Consider the following 24,624-nt stretch of genomic DNA (forward strand, 5'->3'; position numbering starts at 1 on the left):
TGATTTGTCCTAGCGAGGTTGCTGTAGCAATTCGTAAAGATGACCAACAGAGATAAATGCTTCTACCCATGCGTGACTCACATTGTCCCCAGACTCAAATCCTCCCCTGACAGGTATAACATTTAGAAAACTAACAGGAGCCATTTTATTGCAACATTGTCCTTAACATTAACATTTGCATTGGAGTCATTTATTATAAATCTGAATACACTCACATTTTTGCAGATATTCTTAGCTGTACAATTAACACAGTCACGTATCTTCAGCTTGTCACCGTCTTTCTGGCATGGAGGGATGCATTTTTGGTTCGAACCCACTATGTGAGCAATCATCTGCAGAAGAAAAATAGTAAAAAAAAATACATGAGACTAAACTAAGTGGTGTCTAAACAAGCATTAGACTGAATGAGCAGAACAAGTACAAAAAAAGCAGTGAAATAGTAAAATAAAAGTCTCACAGTGGTTATATTCTAAAAACAAACACATCAACACTCACAAAACTCTTCAGCAATGTTCTTCCTCATTTCTGCTCTGTTTTGCCCAGAGATTAGTCTCTCAGACAGAACTGTGCAGTAAGAAGCAGCAAGAGGAGAGAGCCATTTAACTAATGCCACTTCATTTTTATATTTTTGCCTTCCCATGTGATGCTGCTATTGGCTGGTGGAACAAAGGTTAACTCCCAGAAATGTCTCAAACACAGCAAAACATGGTGGAAAATACAAAATACAGGAAACAGTTTCATTCTCTGCAGGCAATTACACCACCACACTCTTTGTAAAGGTGCGAGTGTTTTAAGTACAGTACATGTTACATTTCCTGATTTTTGGACTAGTACTGTGGCTAAAGTCAGTCAAAATCAATGTTTCAGTTGTGATATAAAAATGAAGGACAACTTTTTTGCACATAAAGCTTCATGGTTTTATGATCAAAAAGATGTTTTCCTTTGCCATTGTATTCTTTCTGTGGAAAACTTGGAAGTTTCTACACATGACTGTTTTACTTACATGCTTTATAAATGTGTTTTTTGTGTGAGAGTAGTTGGCACTGATTCAGCAGGATGACCCATATATTCATCAAACTCAAAGCTTAACACCAGCAGTGTGTGGACAATAAAGATGAAGATTTGTGCATCCACAGCATTATTTGTTCATCATGCAGCCCAGTGAAATGTGTTGCAGCATAAGGGAGGGATTGGTCAGCAAAATGCACTGCTGTCTGCCACAGTGTCTGCATCATAGCTTGTGCAAAATGCAAAAACACAGACAAATTATTTCAGTTGACATAGAATAACTGCTGTAATTTTGCAGAGTGTGAAGCAGCTTTTGCATTAGCTGTTAACAGACAGCAGAACCAAACATAAGGCCTGTCAACACCAAGAACCATAACAAAGTCTGTAAATGATTTAACTTGTGTGCAGTCCAAACTCAAGTGGATAGTTGACTCCACATTGCAACTGAGCAATTTGATTAACAATAGAAACCCTAACAGCCAATCCATCTGAATTTATGGTAGCGCTGCAGCTCTTATTTCATTTATTTATCATATGTATCAGAATATTGGTTGAAAGAATAGAGATACGCCACAGAGCTGCGAAGCTGAGCAATTACATAAACCATCTGTTCAGTTCAGGCAGTGGCAGCAGAGTGGAGTCAATTTTTCAACACTATTGTGGATTATAATGACCTTTGAGGATATTTTCTGTGAAACTTAAGAGACCAGGTTGCATTTTGTGTTGAAATATTTTGTGTAATATTTTGGTTTAACAACCCAGAAACATGTGTTGATTTAATATTTGCACTCTGCATACAGGTTTTATTCTACAACAGGTGTGGATGATCACAATGTTATCATTTCAGTGGTTGATCTTGGTGTAGACAGCCTTTGAAACTAAAAATAGTTCAATTCAAGAGGGAGATTAAAATCTTAGCCATTTACCCATCGGTGAAGACATACAAACCAACTACTTTATGCTTTGGTTACGTGTTTCACTGTATAAAAAAGAGAGAGAAAGGTCTGTGTGTGCTTGGATATACAACATACTTTTGAACTCCTGTATGAGTATAATGAGTTTTGCCTTTCACAACACTTCACACTGTCACATGACTAATAGCTTTGTTTATTTCACTGTATCAGGTGGAGTCTCATGCACAATGAAGAGTCTCTCAACAGATCAGCCTCTGATCTCCCTTCAAAGACCCAAAGCCTGTAGCATGTTTATGCTAAGGCTTAGTATTGGCAAGAATCAAACAATAATCAGAGAAGCCAAAATGAAAAATGGGAGCTGTTGAAACTCCTGAGAATTTAGCCATTAATGAATTTGCTAGTGCTCCACTAAACACAATTAAGTTCACTACGAATCTATGTACGTACAATTTTATCAATATGGTGATTTTGCGTGTCAAACAATATCACAAAACATAATATCATGATATTTAGTGTATTGATTTTTTTTTTTTAATTTTAGTTTCTGTTTAAACTTCATAATGTCCCCACTCACTCAGAAGATCTCTGGTAAAATGCATTTTTACATTCTGTTTTGGTCATACTTGTTAGAGATAGGACGTAAACGGTGGTTTACAATTTTATTTGAATGGCAGCAGCAACACTCAGGCATTGAAGCCATGATATAACATGCAAGGCCCATTTAGGTTCATCATCAGCTTAATAAATGAATTACCTTTCCTTGGTGTCTTTGGCCTAGTTTGTGCCTCTCTGAATAACAGTTACAACACAAACACATGAGAAATGACAAACTGTCAGTTGTTCTTTTTAAAAACCAGTTCTTGTTATTACCTTGTCTTTATAGCTCCAAGTTTGACTACAGCCTTCTTTGGGAATGACTGCAAGAGGGTTACAGCAGGAATAGTTGACATTAAACACTTTCACATTCTGGTCATCGCTGTCACCCACTGCAGCAACTGAGGAATACGGAGAAGTACATCAGATTGTGGATATTACACCCCTTTAGTTCTTACATATGGTGGGTAAAAATGAGAGTGAATATAATAAATAACAACTTTGCACCAGTAACTGATGAAAAAACATGTACAATTCCAACACAAATGAAGCAATATTCAATATATTAGAAATGCTATATATTCCTTTATGCAGGTAGATCACCCTTATGTCGCGTTTCCACTACGTGGAACCTGCTCAACTCAACTCGACTCGAGTACCAGGTACTATTCCTGGAGACCGTTTCATTACAGGATACTACCGACTTTAGAGCACCTGGAAGTCATAGCGATGCTCCGTGCAACTTCCATGACATCTGCTCAGAGTTGCTGATAAACTCGCTTGTTGTGTGTCGTCCTGTCAAGCTCATGCTGAATTTTTTCGTTGGCCACCAAGGACAGAAATGTCTGAACCTCTGCGACTGACCACAGTGTAGTTTTGCAGGCTGTCATCATGTGGATTAACCTACCGGTATATTTACTGTCAACTTCCACATCCGTTTTTTTTAAAATGGCAGGTCACATATTGATGATGCAAAGATGCACAGACAACTCTCTGACCAGTCAGTGGTCTGCAGTGTTTACACATCATGTTATAGTATCGCTTCCCCTATTTTGGAATATTAACAGAGTAGATACCAAAAAACTAGTTTCGTGTAGCAGATTCCAGGTTCTTTTACGTAATGGAAACGCAAAAAGGCAGAGTCCAGTTGAGTCAAGCTGGTACCACATAGTGGAAATGCGGCATTAGACTGTGGTCTTTTCTAAATATCAAACAATGTGAAAACATCACAAATTTAAGACAATGTATAAAAACCTTACTTTCCAGAAGTAATGTAACAATGAATGAGAGTACAACAGTAATAGTTATTGATGGAATGTTATCATTTGTTCTCTTATTCAATAATTTAGTAACTGCCCTATTCTTTATATGGACTGTATACATTAGCTGATTAGCCAAGTCATGTAAAATTGGGGTAGGACATTGTAACCTCAGCTTCTTCCTCCTCCTTTTGGACATAAAGTATTATTAAACAGCCACAGTAACATAGTTGTATGTTGTGTGACATTTGTTTTTCTTTTTTTGGTTAACATAGTTCCTTCAGTTTATTGGAATTTTTTTTTTAAATTGGTAATTTCTTTTTCGGCTTATGTTCACCTTCATCTTTTGTTCCTAATGTCTGTGTATCTATCGATCTATCTATCTTGATAAATGTACAGGGTAACATTCCAATTGTCATTTATGACTTAAGCAGTGCCACTCTTTTTTTTCTTTTTTAATGTTGCAGCCATATGTCACAGTACTGTAATATTGCAATATACTGTGTGTAGTTTACATGCCAAGTGTATATTGCAGTGTATTATTAACTAAATTATGATAGTTACAGTTTATTTTACTGTATTGTTCCTGAAATGTTAGCATGAACTTGTTAAGTCGGGGCAATATCACCAAAATCATCAGTATTGTGACATAGTTTTACATTTCATAATTGCATCATGATACACACTTTTCTTTTGTCTTTGAGGTTTATTTTATTTATACTGCAAGCTAAATCGCATTATATTTAGATATTTCCATCATGAAAAGGAATTCAGTTTCAACTTTTTTTTAATTTTAATTTTGAAACCAGTAGATCAGTGCATACAGGTATATTTTTGCTGTTACTTCTATGTCTTTCACATTATTTTAGTCTTGCTATGTTCTTTACCTCACTACCTCACTCTGGCTCATTCACCTTTTAATTACCATATTCAGCATTTACAATGTTTCTTCTTTTCTGTTTGTGTTATTGCCCCTTTTGCAAACTTTCATCTTATTTAGTCTTTTACAAATAACATTACCTCCCTAAAGACCAAAAACAAACCTTTACACTTAAAATAATGATTTCACATTTACTATCACATAATTATAAGGAACTGACAAACATTTCCCATGTAAAACTGTTATTTTAATAGTTATTTCTACTGTGCTGTACTACACTGTGGTACTTTATTTATCTTGTTAAACTCTCCTCTGTACAGATTTAAGATTAAATCTCCCTTCCTGGATCAAATAAAGTTTAAAATGTACATCTAGTTATCCTCTACATTTTAGATCTGAAAACTGGATTGCAATCTGTATTGTAGCTTACTAGAGGTTATCTAAGTGTCGACACCAGGGTAACATAATAATAAACAGGTTTTTTTTCATCTGGGAATTTCCTAACCGGCTCAATGCCACAAGGTTCTTTTTCTGCTACGCAAGAAGAAAATTACTGGGATTTCCCACAGACCGCACTTTCATTTTCATAAAAATAAAAAACACATTATAGTAAGCAGACTGTAATACCTATTGTTTATTGTCAGTATCTACTCTAACACCCAAATAACAGCTTCTATTGTTGTCTATATCCTGCAAATCCGCCTAAGATGCTGTGTATCAAAAACTAGCTTAACGCCGTTATTAGCTAATCTTAAAGCTAGAGTGACTCAGCAAAGCAAGCAAATTACAAGAAAACATACACATAATTACATATTACTCAGTTTTAAACCTGGCAGTAACAGCTTTATGAGTCGCTTTACAGGCTTTAAAGGAAGGTTAATGAGTATTAGTACACTTAACGGATTATTAATTAAAATAAGCTAATAGCATTATGAGAAATGTTAGCCAAATGCTAAAGTTAAGCTCTGAAATGCTCGGTAACTAATCTGTATTTGTGGTCATTAACAGCATTCTAATTTAATCGGACCATAAACACTTGGTGATGCGGATTAGAAGTCAAACTTATCTCAGTTCAGTTGTGACGCAGTTCACAGTTACGACATAAACAGAGATTAAAGCCGGTTCAAACAGCAGAGCCGCAGCTAAAAGTATCACATTTTATAACATGTCTGCATGATAAAAGGACAAACCTGCAGTTAGTGAAAGGGAACACAATACGACGATTTTGGAGACGGATAGTGACATGATGCTGTCTCTGCGGGATAAGATAACAGACTGATGCAATCACGCTGTGAAGCGAGGAGGCGTCTGAAGATGAATGGTGTCTCCTTTACCTGCAGAAGACACGTGCAGAAGACCCCGCGAGAATACAACGAGTGTCTTCTTGCTCAGGGCAAGGCTGTGACGTCAAAATGACGTCATTTTAAAAGTACAGTCTGTAGATGTAAACATTTTCATTTTTCAGTACATCTTCAATATAATTTTCTTTTTTTCACACACAAAAGAAAGGGAAAAGTTTGGAGATGACTACTGATAGGTTGTTATTCCATTATTTTACTGGTTTGGGTTATTTTCAGCCTTATAGAATAGAATAGAATAGAATAGAATAGAATAGAATAGAATAGAATAGAATAGTCAGGGAGACGCAGAGGAGTTTCCACTTCTATATTTAGAACATTTGGACAAAAAACATGTAGGTAATAAGTTACATTTGCTTTCTCAGAACACATCAGACTTCTTTGTGGCTGCACTACTTCGTTTTTGAACATTAATGATTCGTTTTTTGACTCTTGTTTATGCCCCTGTACTATACAACCACTTCAATCATTTACAGGCATTCACATTTACTGTTTTTTGACCTACCAAAGCACCTACTGCTACTATTTTTGTGAAATATGATTTTTTTTTTCCTTCTAGTAGGTCTCATAATCAATGTTTTAATCAGTTATGGCCAATATGTTTTGCAGGCATTCATCTGCTTTCTATTTGATTCCTAAAATCAGATAAAATCAACAGATGTTCTGAATATGTATAAAGCTTTGAATATGATTAGAAATTAAGTTGAGGGTCCCAATACTTTTGGCAATATATAGTGTATTTGAAAACAATGCCGAATCTGTGAAACGCTGTCTTATTTTTAATTGTATTGTCATTTTAAGCAGAAGAGCATACAGTGAAATCACTTCTTATCCATCAGCCCTGCAGGAAAACCCACAGGAATTACAAGTAGTTAATTTGCACAACAAATTCTTTAAATAAAAGCAAAAATTATGATAGAAATATTGACATTTCTTTCAATACAAGTTATGATAGAAGCCACTTTGTTCGTGGGTTTGGGAGGGGGAACAATTTTCTTCTTCCAAAGGGGCCGATAGTAGAAGTTTGAGAACAACTGCTTGGTACTTTTGTTTATTTCTATGATCAATACTTACAGCAAACATGTCATAACTACTATATTACAGAATAATGCTGGCTCCGTTACAAGGAAAGCCAGAAAGAAAATTAAAAAGATAAGGAAAATAAAAGTTTAAACAAATTGACTTAACAATTTTGCACTTTTTAAAGGGCTAATAGGGCCTAGGGAACATCCATTATTACTATTAATGCAAAATTCAGTCTCTCAGACAGTTATTCTGCTAAGATGAATTATATTATGGCTCTAATTATTTAAAAATAGTTATGGCTCCTCCCAGTAGGAGTAACTGGTTAACCAGTAACAACAAGAGGGTGCTCGCTGCAGAACCACCCAGTATCAGTGACGCCCATTGAACCAGGTTTAATCCTTCCCCCAGTTCAATATAGGTTGAGTCACGCCCATTGATAGACCTCCAGAGCCAGCATGCTCAGGGCAGCGGTAGATTCGATAATCCAGAGGCTGTGTTGGTGAACATACCAACTATGCCTTACTTTAATGGTGTGTTTTTCTAAATAAATAAATAAAAATAATAAAGAAAATTGGTTGAGCTCTACAGACTGCGAAGGCCATAGCACTTGATTCACATCATATTCATCAAACAGTCCACTGGCCCCTTGTACCTCATGAATGGGGTCTTGCAGGAGACCACTGAGAATATGATGATGAGGAACAATTATGCCACAAGATACAAGGTTACAAAAATACTGAAATTGTCATTTCTCTTCCACAAATACCATTTCTAAAACAGGCACCAGTGCCTCGGAGATATGGAATCAAGACATACTGATGAAATAATAATAAACACAGTTATTATTATTAGTTCAATAATAATATTGATTGCCTAAAACTATTTCAGTACCCTACTATATCTGGAGCGGGGGTTATGATAATTATTCCCAGACAACGGGGGGGAAACCAGACCATGGGAAAATCTCTTCGTCCATCTGTCCTACTGTGTGTATAAATACGAAATGGAAAACGCAGAAATCAAGTGTTGAATCGTACCTTGGTCACCTGTATCAGCACCTAACATCTTTACTAACTACACTATCTGGAGGAGGGACTGGATCACTAAACACCTACTTCATACATTAATACACACTACACGATATCACTGAATGATGAATAGAGCGAGCATCTATTACAGGGGTCAGCAACCCTGGTCCTTGAGAGCCACTGTCCTGTATGTTTTAGATGTTTCCCTCTTCCAGCACACTTGACGGTCGTTATCATGCTTCTGCAGAGCTTGATGATAGGCTTATCACTTGAATCAGGTGTGTTGGAAGAGGGATACATCTAAAACATGCAGGATAGTGGCTCTCAAGGACCAGGGTTGCTGACCCCTGATCTATTACAACAGGGGTGTCAATCTCATTTTAGTTCAGGGGCCACATTCAGCTGAATTTGATCTGAAATGGGCCGGACCAGTAAAATAATAACATAATAATATATAAAAAATGTCAACTTCAAATTTTTCTCTATGTTTTAGAGCAAAAAAGTTAATTTACATTATGAAAAGGTTTACATCTACAAACTATCCTTTCAAAAGACGTGAATAACATGAACAAACTGAAAAAATGAGTGTAATTTTAATAATATTCTGCCTCAGTTTATCATTTACATATGTACATTATAACTTACAGATCACAGTGGATCTACAAATACACAAAACATTGAGTAACAGGCAGAATATTGTTAAAACTGTACTTGCTTCTCTCAAGACATTTCAGGTTATTTGCTTTTTTTTTTTTTTTTTTTCCAAAATTATGCTTTGTTTTAAGTGTAAATACATGAAAATATTTACATTTACAAAGAGAAACATTTGGAGTTGTCATTATTTATATGTTATTATGATAGTATTTTACTGGTCTGACCCACTTGAGATTGAATTGGTCTGAATGTGGAACCTGAACTAAAAGGATTGTTAATATCTTAGTGTAATTTTTGCATTTCACAAATTCATCCCAAGGGCCAGACTGGACCCTTTGGCGGGCCGGATTTGGCCCCCGGGCCGCATGTTTGATACCTGTGTATTAGAACTATCAACATGGGACAGTGCTAAGAGCCAAAAGAGACTAAAGCCCTTCAACACTGTGGACTGTGTGATTTTGGTTGAATGCTCATACAATAATCCCATGTAAACAGTTCACAGACTAGGAATCCGTGCACTTCCATATATTGAACTGGGTAACTTAGGCCAGATGTTATAACAGTAATTAATGTGATGTAATTGAAATTAATTCACTTACAGCCTGATTCACAATCTTTCACAAATAGCCAATATCTTAATGCAGCACAAGCGGATGAAGAGACAGCAAGTCAGCCGCTCACTGATTGGTTAACTGATCCACGTGACTAAACACTTCCACCATACATGTATTTATTTATTTATTTTTTTCATACTTTATTCACAAAATACTGTATATACATATACCAGAACATGGCATGGAGAAAAAAAACATAGTGCTCGAGGTGAGGCAGGAAGAAATTAAATACAATCACATAAATAGGTAAGTAAATTAGATGAAATAAAAGTAAAGGAATAAACAAGAAGAGAGAGAAAAAAAAAATTACAACTTAAATTCTTCACATAAGGCTTTAGTCTTCACAGCTTTAGGGTTAGTGCAAAAGTTAAGTGTGTCTAGATAGGATTTCAAATAAGATTTAAAGACCACAAAGCTGGGTTTCTGATTGGCAAATTTGCTTGTATGTATATGAAATTTGCTTGTATGTATATGAAATTTAACTAATAAGGAAATGAGATTAAGAATAAACAATTTCTGAACAGGCAAATCAGTAATAAAGAAACCAAATAAAATATCTTCAATTTTGAAGTTAAAAGAAATATCCAGCTTTCTATTTAAAAAAAGACTGATATCACACCAATAAATTTAACAAAAGGCACATTCCCAAAACAAATGAGTTAATGTTTCATCCGAATTATGACAAAATGAGCAAAAAGGGTCGACATTGATCTTATACTTAATCAGAGTTGAATTAGTTGGATAATACCCATGTAACAGTTTTAAAGATACCTCTCTCACTTTATTACCTCCGCCAAGGAAGTTATGTTTTTGCCAGGGTTTGTCTGTCTGTCTGTCTGTCCGTTAGTGTGCAACATAACTCAAAAAGTTACGGACAGATTTTGATGAAATTTTCAGGGTTTGTTGGAAATGGGATAAGGAAGAAATGATTACATTTTGGTGGTGATCGGGGGGGGGGGGGGCCCACGGGGGGGGGGGGGGGGGGGGGGGGGGCACTGATCAGCCTTGGCGGAGGTCTGCGCTGTCCGAGCGCTTCTAGTTCGAAATAAAAAACTTCCTTGGTAATAACCATACCTTTTCCCACTCCACCTCAGAATATAAATCACTCCAAAAAAAAAAAAAAAGATGGAAGCTGGTTTACAAATTGTATCCCTTTGGATCACTTCTCTAATGCATTTATTTTTAGTTTGTTTTTTTTGGTTTTTTTTACTCAAGAATGGATCGAAATTTCCTATGTATAATTCTGATGGCGCAATTTGAGGGGTAATGGTTGTTGAAGGACTAATAGTAGAAATTATCAAAGTTTTTAAACCTGAAGGGATAGCATCAAACACATCCACCGTACATGTACAGATTAAAGGACGTTCCCTCAGTGCGTCTTCGGAACTGGTGGGCGTGGCTAATTCTAGTGGTGGGTTCAGCTCCACCCTTCTGGAACAGTTCCACTTTCCGTTCTGCAGCTAGCACGACTTGTGTGAGTAACCGACCAACACCACGGGGAATTTCTGTTTGCACAAGGACTATATAAGGTGCAGACGCTCGTTTCATTTCTCTGTGTTAAGTGAGGCTGTGCTGTTGCTCGTCATCATTATGAAGACTGTTGTACTTCTAAACAGATCTCCTCTACTACTGACACTATGTGAGTATCTAAACCAGATCTGAGACATAATAAACTTATGTTCTGTTTTGACTTTTTAGACCAAAATGACTCTAAGACAGGGTGTAATTCTGAGCTGGAGTCTGATTTGTGTTTGTGTGTGTTTCCCCAGGTGTGTATCTGTGTCAGGTAACAGCTGTCACTGAGGACATGCTGGAGGTGAAGTCTGTGTCCGGGTCTGACCTGGTCTTAACCTGCACTGCCACGGAGAAACCTGGTGTTCCTTACATGGCGGTGCGGTGGTATAAGGTACAACACCAACCTGTTAAACCACATTATGAACAAAGAAATGAAAAAGAAATGAATGAAAACCCAAATAAGACCTTTTATAACTGCACATATTGACAGTGTTTTACAGAAAACCATGACTCCAAATATATACTGGAAATACTGCCTGTATTTCCTGATTTGTTGTACATGTTTCTTATCTGTAGTATAGTTATAGCTTTGGTATATTTCAGTGGTTTTTAGTAATAGTATGTGTATATTTCATATTTTATCCTGTAGATTTGCACATTGCCTACATTTTTCAGTATTTTATGTGATTTTTTTACAGTCTGCTGTTAAACAGATTTCTAATGTTCCTGTGACAATGGAAATGAAGTTCTATTCTATTCTATTCTATTCTATTCTATTCTATTCTATTCTATTCTATTCAAAGACTGGGCTGTAGTTCAAGTGTTCTAAACAGTGAGAGTAAAAGTAAATACAAGAAGTTTTATCAGCAATCTGTGTGAAAAGGTCCCTGTCAGTGTTTTATAGTTACGCTGTGGATGAATTTTACTGATGAGTGTGTTTAAGGCTGAGCTCATTTTTGTCGCTGGGATGAAAAGAATAATGATATATTTTCTCAAAATGAATTACCATCAGTGTGGTATTTTGTGAAAAATCTTCTGAAGATAGTGATATTTTCTCAAAATATTGTAATATTGTATCAAAACTTTTTGGGGGCGATAATGAGACATGATATCAAAGTAGTTTGGTGAGATATTCTGTCAAAATTATGGCATATTTGATTAAAAAAAAAACAAAAACCTGCTTTGACAAATTAATGAGACATTTTGTCAAAATAATGATATATATTCTTAAAATAGTGATATTTCCTCTAAATACTGAAATATTTTGTCAAAGTAATGAAAAATTCTGTTAAAATAATGATTTTTTGTCAATATGACAAAATGTTATCTCCAAATAATGAGATATATTCTCAGAATAAAGGATTTTTCCTAAAAAAAATCATTCTCAAAATAATGCCTGTTTTATCTTATATTGTTATTATTTTAGTGAGTTTCTTATTAGTTCTACATGCAGGATCTTATCTTTAATCGCATTGTGCCCCAGTCTTTACTACACTGAACTTTATGTAGCTATTCAGGATATATTTCAAAATGTGTGGTTCAAATTAGACAAAATGACCTTTGAAATAACTACCTGATTGTTTCACTGTGTAATTCTACACAATTCTACGATTATTATTAATTCAGGTGACACAGTATCAGTAATGCTGATGGTAATGATTGTCCTGTTCCATTTTATTGTATATCGGTGCAAATAGTTGAACCAGTATTCATTATTATGCAGTGATGGTATGAGTGGTGTTCAGTGTCTGTCCGGTGGCTGTCATACATATTATATATTGTCATTATATGGCGTTGTGCTGTTGTTTCAGGTTTCACAGCCACCGGCGCCTCGTTTACGCGGGCTGTTGACCAAGGACCTCCCAGACGGCTCCACGCAATGGTACCTCGGCGTAGGCCAGGAAGTGGAGCTGTTACAGGACTCTCTCAACGTCCTACTGCGTAATGTGTCATGTGAAGACAAAGGCGTCTACATGTGTCACCTAGCCGCACCTGTGGGAGAACAGAACCGAGAGGGACTGGTCCTCCTCACCCTGACAGGTACCAGTCAAACCACAGCTCTAATTTCCATTCATTTATGCAGATATGCTGACTTGTATGGTGGAAATAATGTGACACCACAAAAGGAGAACAACCTAAGGCGTTAAATGTGATGCGGGGAACTTCCTGACAGACGCTGACGCCTTTATTTTTAGCATTTAGAGTAACCTAAACCAATGAAGCATGAATACGCTTCAGTTTCAGAGCAGATTATTGTTTTCTATATTTAAGAACAAGAAAAACAGTCGTCACCAGAGTAAAATATTGCTATTGTTACAATTGTGATGAAAAAGCTGCCCTTTTTGTATCCAGGACACATCTTACATCTGATCCCTCATATGTTTTATTTTCTTTTCCAGACTGTCAGGAAGCAGAAACCCTAATAAGTGACAGTTATATGGTGGTTTTGGCTGCAGCAGTGCTGATAACAGCGTTGATAATATTTCTCATAAGCTATGTAAGTAGTGGAAATGCTTACACTCACATTCATCAGCTCTGACATGTTTACAGTAGCAGAGCTTTTTTTTTTGTCCTTGACCTAGCTACAGTTTTCTATTCTTGAGCAACAACATGTAGTAAAACCATAATAACTCTTGCTGAAATAAATGTTCTTATTTTGTCTAAATGTTGTATTTGTTTTTCCTGCACAGAAATGTTTAAACAATATCATCAGGGACAGAAGCAAGACATCAAAAAAAGAAATTTTACTGGATAAACCGCTTAAACCGCTCCAAAAAAAGGACTTGATGCTAATCTACACTTTGGGTCCAAAAATGTCGAAAACACCGACGATGAAGCACATATGTGTTTAAAGACAAAACCTATGGTGGAAGAACATTCAGGGTAAAGGACTCAGACAGTAATCTAGAGGAGAATGAACCATACGTGTTGATGGAATACAAAATGAACACCAAAGAAGAAGAAAAAGTTCAAACAAGCAGGAAACGCACCGAGATACAGTCTGTAGTTGAAAGGACACGAGAGGAAACGGCTGCATCACATGTGTTGGGCGGGAAGACGTCGAAGGAGTCCTGAAGCATGAAGCATCACTAGGCACCATCTTCACATGATCATACTGGAGTGAATAGAGTTCAACCAGTCCTCTGCCAAAAACTGTCACTGAAACTGTTCAAGCCACGGTGAGGGGGGGGGACTATTAACTGTCTAAAACTGTTACCAACAGCAATTAATCTGCTCAAAAAAGAATAAGAAAATCCATCATTACTTAAAATAAAACACAGCGAGGTCATAGAAAGGCAGAGAAACATACTAATCCAGAGAAAAAAGGACAAATATATGCAAGTCTGTGTGGACAGCATATGTATTTGTCTCAACAAGACAATTGGCATCTTCAGAGAAACAGCCTGAGTTTGGTTTAGAAAATCATTGTAATAACATGAATAACTTTTTGCATGCTGGACACTCATTTAACAGCATAAACCACATATATAATATCACAACCTGTGAGTAAAACAGCATCTTCAGTCTGAATGTAAAGTAGACTCTGTTATACAGGCCTATAAATCAATCACTCAAATTTTATTTATGTATCGTGACATCATAACAAAAGTTATGACACTTTACATTTAGAGCTGGTCTAAATATGACTCTTAGGAGAGATTAGGGGAGGAGGGAGAAGGGGGGAAATGGAGGAGATAATCAACAGTAAGCAACATAATTATTTATTATTTATATTATTGCAATATTATTTGAAATACTCTCATCATCTGAAGAACAGAACAGAGTTCTGTACATCATGATAGATGACTTTACATCCCATGGTGATAAAGAGTATGTAAGGATTATTTTAGTCAAGCATTAATGGAATATTCACTAAATGTTGGCAAAACAAAGGAGAGTTAAACTTCCATCTGGGACTGAAAACACAGAGTTTCTTTCATGTCAGCGTTAACAAACCCAGAGGTTACTCTAAACCTTATTTCTAGAACATCAGCAGCTTTGTTCATGTCAACATGTATCAAAGCTGAAGGTCAACATTTTTGGTGAGAATTTAGATAGAAAACCTACATCTGGTTACACTGCACTGCACTGAAGTTCAAGAATTAACTTTTTTTTTTTTCCAAAAAGAAAACCAACATTTTTCATTTGAAAAGTAATCTCATTTTAAGAAAATGGCTATGAGTTTGTCTTAATAAGATGTTGCATCAAATACGAGGCTAAATGTAACCAGTAACAATGGTTTACATAATTTATTGATAGACTAATCAATTAATTTTAAATCAAATGAGAACTGATTTATTAATTTAAATTCTAAGAGAAAAACTCTTTAAACTGTCTGAGTGCAGTTTCTTAAATGTGAATAATTTCCATATGGTTCTCTATAAAAGCAAGAAAATCCACTAAAACTATCTTTTTTTTTTCTTGGTTTCTTGCTTAAGCTGCAGCGTTGAATGTAATGATTAAAGTTGTTGAAGCTGGAATTGAGAAAATCTTCCTGTCATTGGAGAAGACTGTGTAAGTCTTTAAGTTAATGCACAGGAAAGCAGAAGCTGACCCACCACTATATTAGCGTGGAGCTACAGTGGTGGGACAAAGGTTTTTGCAATCACACACATACAGTCAAATACAGTTAATAATGTTAATAGAATAGTTATTATGTCAGTGTATAAAGAAGTACCTCTGCCCTCTAGACCAGATGGAGGCAGTGGTAAACCAGAAACATCTGTGTTGTTTGAGATAAATCTCCTCTTTTTCAATGGAGTCTGGTGGTTTTATGAGTGAGTGTAGCAGAGAAAGTCACCTACATATAATCCATACTTACAGTAGTGGAAAAAAGTTTTTGGACACCACATCACATGCATTTGTGATATATTGCATAAGTTATTGAACTGCTCCCTTTCTGCACATGTTCTATTCCACAGAGGTTCTATTCCATATTCCAAACTGGATGTTTCTGCAAGATAATGAAACACATCCAAGAATTTTGTGTTGTTTTTTCTTTCAACAACAACAACAACAAAAATTGCATTCATTTGTGTGTCTGTTGCAACCACACCTTTAGAAACATTAAAAAAAAAAAAACCTCCACAAATATTTCATGATAATATTTGAGATAATGTAAAATTTTAAGGGTGTCTGAAAACTTTTCCCCACAACTATATATCTGGTTTGTGGATGTGTTTCAATGTGTTTGTTGATTATGGTTTTACACTTGATGCTTGTATGAGTTTGTTTTTTACTGTTTAAATGCTTTCAAGGACTAAAAGTGAAATAAATGTTTAATGAAATAATGTTTATCATGATACATTTGAAGATTTGTGTCATTTTTGAGCAAATGAAAGAATTTCTAAATCAATCTATATCTCTAGTTTCACTTGCACAAGTTGAAACCACAAGCTCTCATCATTTACAGAAAGAAAAGTCAAGAAATGATTCTTAAGTGACTTTTAAAAAATCGAGAAGTGAGAAGTAAAAGCGGACATTTCATCACACTCTGAACTGTTCTTTGACATTTAGTCAAAACCTGACATGTGACATTTTATTGATACCTGCGCTTTTTTTAATATAGTGTCTCATTTTTTTCATGAATATGTTTAGTTAAGTAAATGTATAACATTTAATACAAGTGTAGAGTCAGTGTACTTCAAGGAAGAGGGAAATATACATAAAAAAAACACATCAGACAAGAAGACATTACATTAAAAGACATATCAAATAAAAACATAGTGGATAAGAAGGTAATATTGTTATTATAAAGTGATGATAATAATACTGAGTCTAAGATAATGGTTTACATGTCAGTCTCAGTTTAAGTTTAAATGAGAGGCTGATTTACACAAGAATCAATTGATTAATCAATCACTCAACCTTGATGTATACTTGTACTTAATTTTTTAACTACATATATATATATATATATATATATATATATATATATATATATATATATATAATATACATTAACAGTATGAATTGAGAACAAAGCTAAGAAGTGTGACAAAGAAAGGAAAAACAACGAATTAACATAAGAAAATTAAAATCCTTTTGGATATGAGAGGATATTTTGAGGAATAAAAATTACAATGAGAATGTAAAATACAGTGAGGTAAAAATAAAACACAGTTATATAAAACAATGAGAAGAACAGGACATATTTTAACACCTAAGATATTTCTTTTCACATCAACTACAAACTGAAAAGTGAAAATCAAAAACCTCAGAAAAAAAACTAATTTGTAACAACACAGGCTATGGTAACGAAAACTCATGGAAATATCTGTGAATTATTGATTATGTGTAATATTTCATTTAAATCAATGAGTGCAACAGGCATTCACATCATTGAATGTGGTGAAACCAGTGAAAATATAATAAAAGTATACTGATATATTCAGCAGAATGTAGATAAAGCATGAGCCTTGCCAGTGTTTTGCTTTTATATCTGATGTTTTTGATTCATTTTACTGCTGTACACATTTAACTTGACCCATTTAATTAATTATTTCATACATAAAGAGTGAAAATATCTGGTTCTCTTCTCTCACAGGTTAAATTTGTTTATGTACATATCTTATTTTACTCAGCCTTCAGTCAAAAACCTCAAAATATTTAGTTTTCTCCCAGTTTTGACAAAGAAAAGCCAAATCATTTGCTGATTTATTTGTTTGTTTGTTTTAATTTAATATGTCAGTTTATTGATTTATCATCTAATTTCTTGGAATTTTCTCCAATTAAGGAGGTTTTTGTGCAAAAAATGTTTCTTTGATCAATGTTATTTGTACCCATACCACAATGTGAAAAACACTCCACTCAAAGGAAAACAAATTAAAAAAATAAAATGGTACCTGTCAGTGGAAACACCTGCTTTTAATCCCCCTGAGCTCAAATTTTGTATTTTACATCTTATTTTACTAAACCTTCTGACAAAAGCCCCAAACTATTGGGTTTTCTCCCAGTTTTGACTGAGAAAACCAAAAATCCTCCACATATGGAAATTTCATTCTCACTTGTGGTTTTTTCTACCTGTCTTTCTCTTTCACTAGTGTGTTGTATGTTGCTGCTGTCAACTGTGAAATTTCCCCATAGTGGGATCAGTAAAGTCTAGTCTAGTGATGTGACGTTCACAAACGAATCAAATCTTTTGAACAGCTCTTTGAAATTAACGATGTGAACTGAGTCTTTGTAAAGAGCCGTTCTTTTTTTTTTTTTTTAAGGAGGGAGTGTCTGATTGCCTGTCAATTTAGTGTCACTGAGGAGGCATTGGGCAGGAGGAGAATGTTCAAGCAGAAAAAAAGAGTGCATTGCACATGTCTCATGGCAAGAAGTTAGCAAAAAAAACAACAGTTTGAAGCGTGAGGTGAGCATACTCGAGGAGGCGGAGCTGGAAGACTGGTCGAAACCAGAGAAAAGTTTGAGAGTGAGTGAGTGAGTGACCACCTGTGAGTAATGAGCCAAAGGAAATACAGTAGTATTTGGATGCACTTTTCAGAACGAAAAGATGGGCATGCAACTTGCAATATTTGCAAAAAATATATATCTTTCAAGTCTGGGTCAACGGTATGATAATATTTACCACCGCACCAATTAAACACCTTTACAATGTAATGTCCATCATCACATGGTTTCTCCCGGTTTTGACAAAGAAAAGCCATTAAAACATTGGTGTTTCAAAATAATGCAAAAAACATAAAAGAGCCAGTCTTTTGAACAGCTCTTTTTAGTGAACGGCACCTGATTGAATGGCTCCCTTCAAAGAGCCAAACGTCCCATAGTCTAGTCTAGTCTTGTCTTGTCTAGTCTCTAGTCTTGTCTTGTCTAGTCTAGCCTAGCCTAGCCTTGTCTAGTCTTGTTTAGTCTAGTCTAGTCTTGTCTTGTCTAGTCTCTAGTCTTGTCTTGTCTAGTCTAGTCTAGTCTAGTCTAGCCTAGGCTTGTCTAGTCTTGTTTAGTCTAGTCTAGTCTAGTCTTGTCTTGTCTAGTCTCTAGTCTTGTCTTGTCTAGTCTAGTCTAGTCTAGTCTAGCCTAGGCTTGTCTAGTCTTGTTTAGTCTAGTCTAGTCTAGTCTAGTCTTGTCTAGCCTAGCCTAGCCTAGCCTTGTCTTGTCTAGTCTCATCTTAAAACCCTGTAAAATCCAAACTGAAAATTGTGAATTCATCATGAAACTACCTCATTAAATAAAAGATGAATACAAGATTTTACATAGATACAAAGGTGTTTGTCCAAACAGGTTTGTATTATCAGTGGAATCTACAGTATAAAAATACTCCACCATAAGTTTAAGTTAATTGGTCAAATGCACTTGAGTGAAAAGTCAGTATTTTATTATAACTGATGTATTTGAGTCGCACATCTGCATCCATGTGTATATAATGTTTTACTGCTGGACATGTTTAATGTAAGGATTTTTTAATCTATACTTCAGAAATACAATGATGCATCATATTCTATAAGATCATCATATTATTAGAATTAGAACAGAATAAATCTTATTGTTATTGTTATGGAAACAATGAAAATTGGTTCTTTATTTATTTATTTATTTATTTATGATCCCCATTAGCTGTACCATAGCTGTAGCTATTCTTCCCGGGGTCCTTACAATAATCTTTACAATTTGTAAATGCGAATAACATACAATATAATCATACAAAACAATTTTCACATACTACATAACATACAAAAAAAACCAGACAAAAATACAGACACGACAGCTCCTTTAGGTCAGCAGCGGTATAGTATATACAATATATATATATTCAGTTAACCCAGGTATCAATCATTTATGGTCAACAGATGTGTCTTGACTGATTTCTTGAATTTCATTTTACAGTTTTCTTGTGTGATGTGTTCCAGTAGTTTGTTCCATTCTTGCATAGCTCTGTATATTACCATTCTTTTCATTGCATTTGTTTTTGATTTTGATAGTGTAAAATTACCTCTGATTGTCTGCCTGGTTGCATAGCTATGTCTTTCTGAACTAAAACAAACATTTTTGTACAGGATGGATGTTTTTTTTTTTGTTCTAATAATATTTCTGAAGAAAAGCAGTAATGAATAAAGTAATCTTTCATCGGTTCATCTGCTCTGTTCTGTTTGACATCAAATACATTATTTTGGAGCATCGCTGTCCAGTGACAAAAAAATATCTGTGAAAAGTCAATATTTCATAAAACAGTTAAAAAGCATATTCAGCTTGAAAAGACAGAGGATTGTGAACTCATCCCATGAAGGAAACACTTATTCAGTATTTAGTTCATTACAAACATTTGGAAATAACATGTTTTGTCACTGGAGAGGAAGGAGATGAAAAGCTGTAAAGAAAAACTACTGTCAGACAAAACCAGTGAGTAAAAAGTCCAACATTAGTGTCTGAGATGTATCGGGGTAGGGGGATAAAGGTGCCCACAGTTAAGTTTCAGTACTGCAGAAGTTCAGGGGGGAACCCTGTCTTCTTTCTGTTTGTCACCCCAAGACAAACACATTGATTTTGATCACTTTGAAAGTTTGGGGAAAAGCTTCTGTAGTGTAATCATCAGACTGATGTCCTTAAAAATCAGAAGTGAAAACTGAAAAGAAAAAATATCCCATGAAATAGAGAAGTGGAACAACATCATCAGTTTAATGCAACAAGCCTCACGTGCATTCAATATTGTGTAACACTAGTGAAAGTAATAGTGTGAAAGATGTGGATTTAGAGGAATATACGCGGTTTCAGCTAAGTGGTAGAAAAAGTTGAACTTTCAGACTTTATTAGGACCAATCACAATATTCCACATCCCATTCAGGAGGTATTATGATATATTATCCTCTTAAATGCTGCTTGTAATTGTAACTCTGCTAACACTTTGTATCTGTATCTGTACAAAGAATAACCGTTATATTTTTTTCTACGTTCCACCTGACATCTGTGTATCTACACCACAACCACCTAGACGGGAGTTTTAGGGCTTTATTTACTTTTAGTCTGCTCTCAAAACAGAAAACAGGTCACAGGTTTAGGCTCCACACCAGTGAACATCAATTTCCAAAGGTGGGTCACCTTTATTTGGGTTTTCTGGTAACTTCCGATCCATTATAACAGGAAATGAAAACTTTTAGCCTTTAATCTAGTACAAAATAACCTGGCATTTCAGTTACTCTTCTTTCATCTAGATTCAAGTTTAAAGAAGTGATTTTTTTTTTTTTAAAGAAATTCAGCATTTTAAAACATTTCCCTGTGGTCTACATAAACTGTAAATGCTATGCTTGGGTCTGAATTCTTCATTAATTCAACTCCACAGGCCCAATTTCAACCCTATTTCTGAGTAATGACTTGGGAATCGTTAAGAATTTAACGATTCAGATTCCATTATCGATTTTGCTTATCGATCCAATTCCTTATCGATTCTCATTGGCTGAGGGAATAAAAGAGTACAAACGGGTTTGTTTGCATTAACTGTCTTTTATATTTCCATCCGCAAAGAAAATATACCATATGCAGAAAGTACAAATAATAAGAACAGATGACACCGAGACTGGTTCGGGGGGGTGGGTGGCGGCGGCGTGCAGTGAAAGTGAAACTCAAGACACTTTACTAATTCCTCTATTGCTGCATGTCCACTACGTCGAACCAGTTCGGCTTGGATCGGCTTGGCTCGTCTCCCGTTGTTGTGCACCTCCTGTCCTTTCCCCTACCTTCGGAAACTTGTATTTGGGTACGATGTTTGTTGCCCGCACCGGAACTGGAACTGGGCCCGGCGTTCACTCTGCCCCTACATTCACAAGAGTCGCTAAGTAGCAAATCAAATACGTGATAGTGATGTGACGCTCGTCAATGAATCGAATCATTTGAACAGCTCTTTGAAATGAACGATGGGAACTGAGTCTCTTTAAAGAGCCGTTCATTTTTTTTTAAATTTTTTTAACGAGGGAGTGTCTGATTGCCTGTCAATTTAGCGTCACTGGGGAGGCATTGGCCAGGAGGAGAATGTTCGAGCAGAAAAAAAAGAGTGCATTGCACATGTCTCATGGCAAGAAGTTAGCAAAAAAAACAACAGTTTGAAGCGTGAGGTGAGCATACTCGAGGATAAATGATAAATTGCTTTTGTGTTTTGTGCATTTTTTCTGTATGTTTACCAACATACTGTTCTTGTTCTGAGAACAGCACTATAGTTCAGGTATTTCAGTAATTGCGGTGATTAATCACTGTTGTGTTTTGTGCAATTTTTTCCGTATGTTTATACACATTTATTGTTCTTGTTTAGAGGAGAATAAAATGTTATTTCATAAGAAAATGTTTTATTTTCTTCTTCATTTTTAGGCTACAGACTAGTCCACATAATGTACCTGGATGTTTTTTGTCAAATTCCAGCATTTGCCTAATGTCACCTCCCATGTCATGTATTTAGCCCACACATTTGAACTATTCTTTTTTACGGTAAGATAATATTTACTGCTGCGCCAATTACACACCTTTAAAATGTAATGTCAATCATCACATGTAGCCTATTTAGTCATTAAAACACTGGTGTTTCAAAAGAATGCAAAAAACATAAAAGCCAGTCTTTTGAACGGCTCTTTTCAGTGAACGGCTCCTGATTGAACGGCTCCCTTCAAAGAGCCAAAAGTCCCATCACTAATACGTGACATTCCTGTAAATGAATCCCATGTTGTGGACAAATGTTTGAGTGTATTGGAGGGATTCCACCCTTTTGGAGAAATGGAAGCTTTGACAGTGTTCCAGTTGACCTAGTGTTGTCTTTTTAGACCGTTTCTGCCTCAACACCATGTTGGCTACGTTCTGATCAAAACACTGCGTATGTGTGACGTCATCGTGCATGCGCAACGAAGGTGGAATCGATAAGCAGAATCGTTAAGCAGGCAGGCAAACGATTCCAAGGAATCGAGCTGCTGGGATCCAGTTCTCAAAAAGAACCGGTTCTTGATTCCCATGCCTAGTAATGACATCAGAAAGGTTGTTTTGAACGCTGGCCCTTTAAATGCAAATGAGCCACTTCACACCCCACCCTCTGCAGGTTGTTGACTGTTCTGCTCTGTCCCATTCAGCCACTGTCTTCGTTACTACAACCAGTTACTGATCTTTCACCGCCGGCGATCGGATGCTAAGACAATTCCTAACCAAGTCCTAACAATTCCGAACAAGTCCAAACAAATCCTAACACAAGTCCTAACAATTCTGAACGTCAGTCCTAACAGAGTTGCGAACATTCGGAACATGGGGCAAAAGAGCCAATCAGCAGCCAAGGAGTGATACCCCCCGCCATCAGACACAGTCCAATCAAAAGTGAGTACAAATGAATGAATGCAGTGTAGTGATGGGACTTTTGGCTCTTTGAAGGGAGCTGTTCAATCAGGAGCCGTTCACTGAAAAGAGCCGTTCAAAAGACCGGCTCTTTTATGTTTTTTGCATTCTTTTGAAACACCAATGTTTTAATGACTAAATAGGCTACATGTGATGATTGACATTACATTTTAAAGGTGTTTAATTGGCGCAGCAGGAAATATTATCTTACCGTAAAAAAGAATAGTTCGTTCAAATGTGTGGGCTAAATACATGACATGAGAGGTCACATTAGGCAAATGCTGGAATTTGACCAAAAAAAAAAAAAAACATCCCGGTACATTATGTGGACTAGTCTGTAGCCTAAAAATGAAGAAGAAAATAAAACATTTTCTTATGAAATAACATTTTATTCTCCTCTAAACAAGAACAATAAATGTATTTAAACACATGGAAAAAATTGCACAAAACACAACAGTGATTAATCACTGCAATTTCTTAAATACCTGAACTATAGTGCAATTCTCAGAACAAGAACAGTATGTTGGTAAACATACAGAAAAAAATGCACAAAACACAAAAGCGATTTATCATTTGTCCTCGAGTATGCTCACTTCACGCTTCAAACTGTTGTTTTTTTTTTTGCTAACTTCTTGCCATGAGACATACGCAATGCACTCTTTTTTTTTCTGCTCGAACATTCTCCTCCTGCCCAGTGCCTTCCCAGTGACGCTAGGCAGGCAATCAAACACTCCCTCCTTATAAAAAAAAAAAAAAAAAAAAAAAAAAAATTGAACGGCTCTTTACAAAGACTCAGTTCCCATCGTTAATTTCAAAGAGTTGTTCAAAAGATTCGATTCATTCGTGAACGTCACATCACTAATGCAGTGTATGTGTAGGCCATATAACACAGGTGTACAATTAGCCAAATCACTGACATTACTTGGAGTTTAGGTGTCCTGCCGCCGTCCTTCTGGATTTTAAAAGTGAGTACAAATGAATTAATTAAGTGTTTATTTAGGTCATATAACACAAGTATATCTTTGGCCGAACATTTTAAATACTTGGCTCGAAGGCTGGACAGTAAGTCTCAGTCTGAGGTTTGGACTAAAATCTCTGGAATGGGAATTTTTCACTCACCTTCAAGTTGTCGTGGCCGAGTGGTTAAGGCGATGGACTAGAAATCCATTGGGGTCTCCCCGCGCAGGTTCGAATCCTGCCGACAACGAATCACTTTATATTTCCTCTCGATATATTACTAAAAAAAAAAAAAAAAAAGCACCTTATGTCCGTCTTATTCAAAGGATGTAACTGTTTCTTAATTTAATCACAGTTCTACAATTATGTTTCCATTTTTGTTAATTGAAGAAGGCAAATTCAGCACACATCTACTCTTACTTCTGCTTTTCAAAATAAAAGTAGACTTTAGGTTTGCTACGTCTAATATCTTACTACGTCCATTGTCTCCGACTTCTATTACTATTTACATGTAAAATAA

General features: G+C 35.8%; 1 protein-coding gene and 1 non-coding gene across 2 annotated transcripts; both read left to right on the top strand.

Annotated features, from left to right (window-relative positions):
• Positions 1–10,804: 10,804 nt before the first annotated feature.
• cd83 (CD83 molecule) lies at positions 10,805–16,153 on the top strand. The gene is made up of 5 exons (XM_030157479.1): positions 10,805–10,974; positions 11,105–11,241; positions 12,662–12,890; positions 13,250–13,347; positions 13,541–16,153. The coding sequence occupies exons 1-5, from the start codon at positions 10,926–10,928 to the stop codon at positions 13,700–13,702; spliced, it is 675 nt and encodes a 224-aa protein (XP_030013339.1). The 5' UTR covers positions 10,805–10,925; the 3' UTR covers positions 13,703–16,153.
• Positions 16,154–24,272: 8,119 nt separating this feature from the next.
• trnas-aga (transfer RNA serine (anticodon AGA)) lies at positions 24,273–24,354 on the top strand. The gene has a single exon. It is a non-coding gene; the product is annotated as a tRNA-Ser (tRNA).
• Positions 24,355–24,624: the final 270 nt, after the last annotated feature.

The sequence above is a fragment of the Sphaeramia orbicularis genome, chromosome 16 (genome assembly GCF_902148855.1).
Source record: "Sphaeramia orbicularis chromosome 16, fSphaOr1.1, whole genome shotgun sequence".
In the NCBI taxonomy this organism is placed as follows: Eukaryota; Metazoa; Chordata; class Actinopteri; order Kurtiformes; family Apogonidae; genus Sphaeramia; species Sphaeramia orbicularis.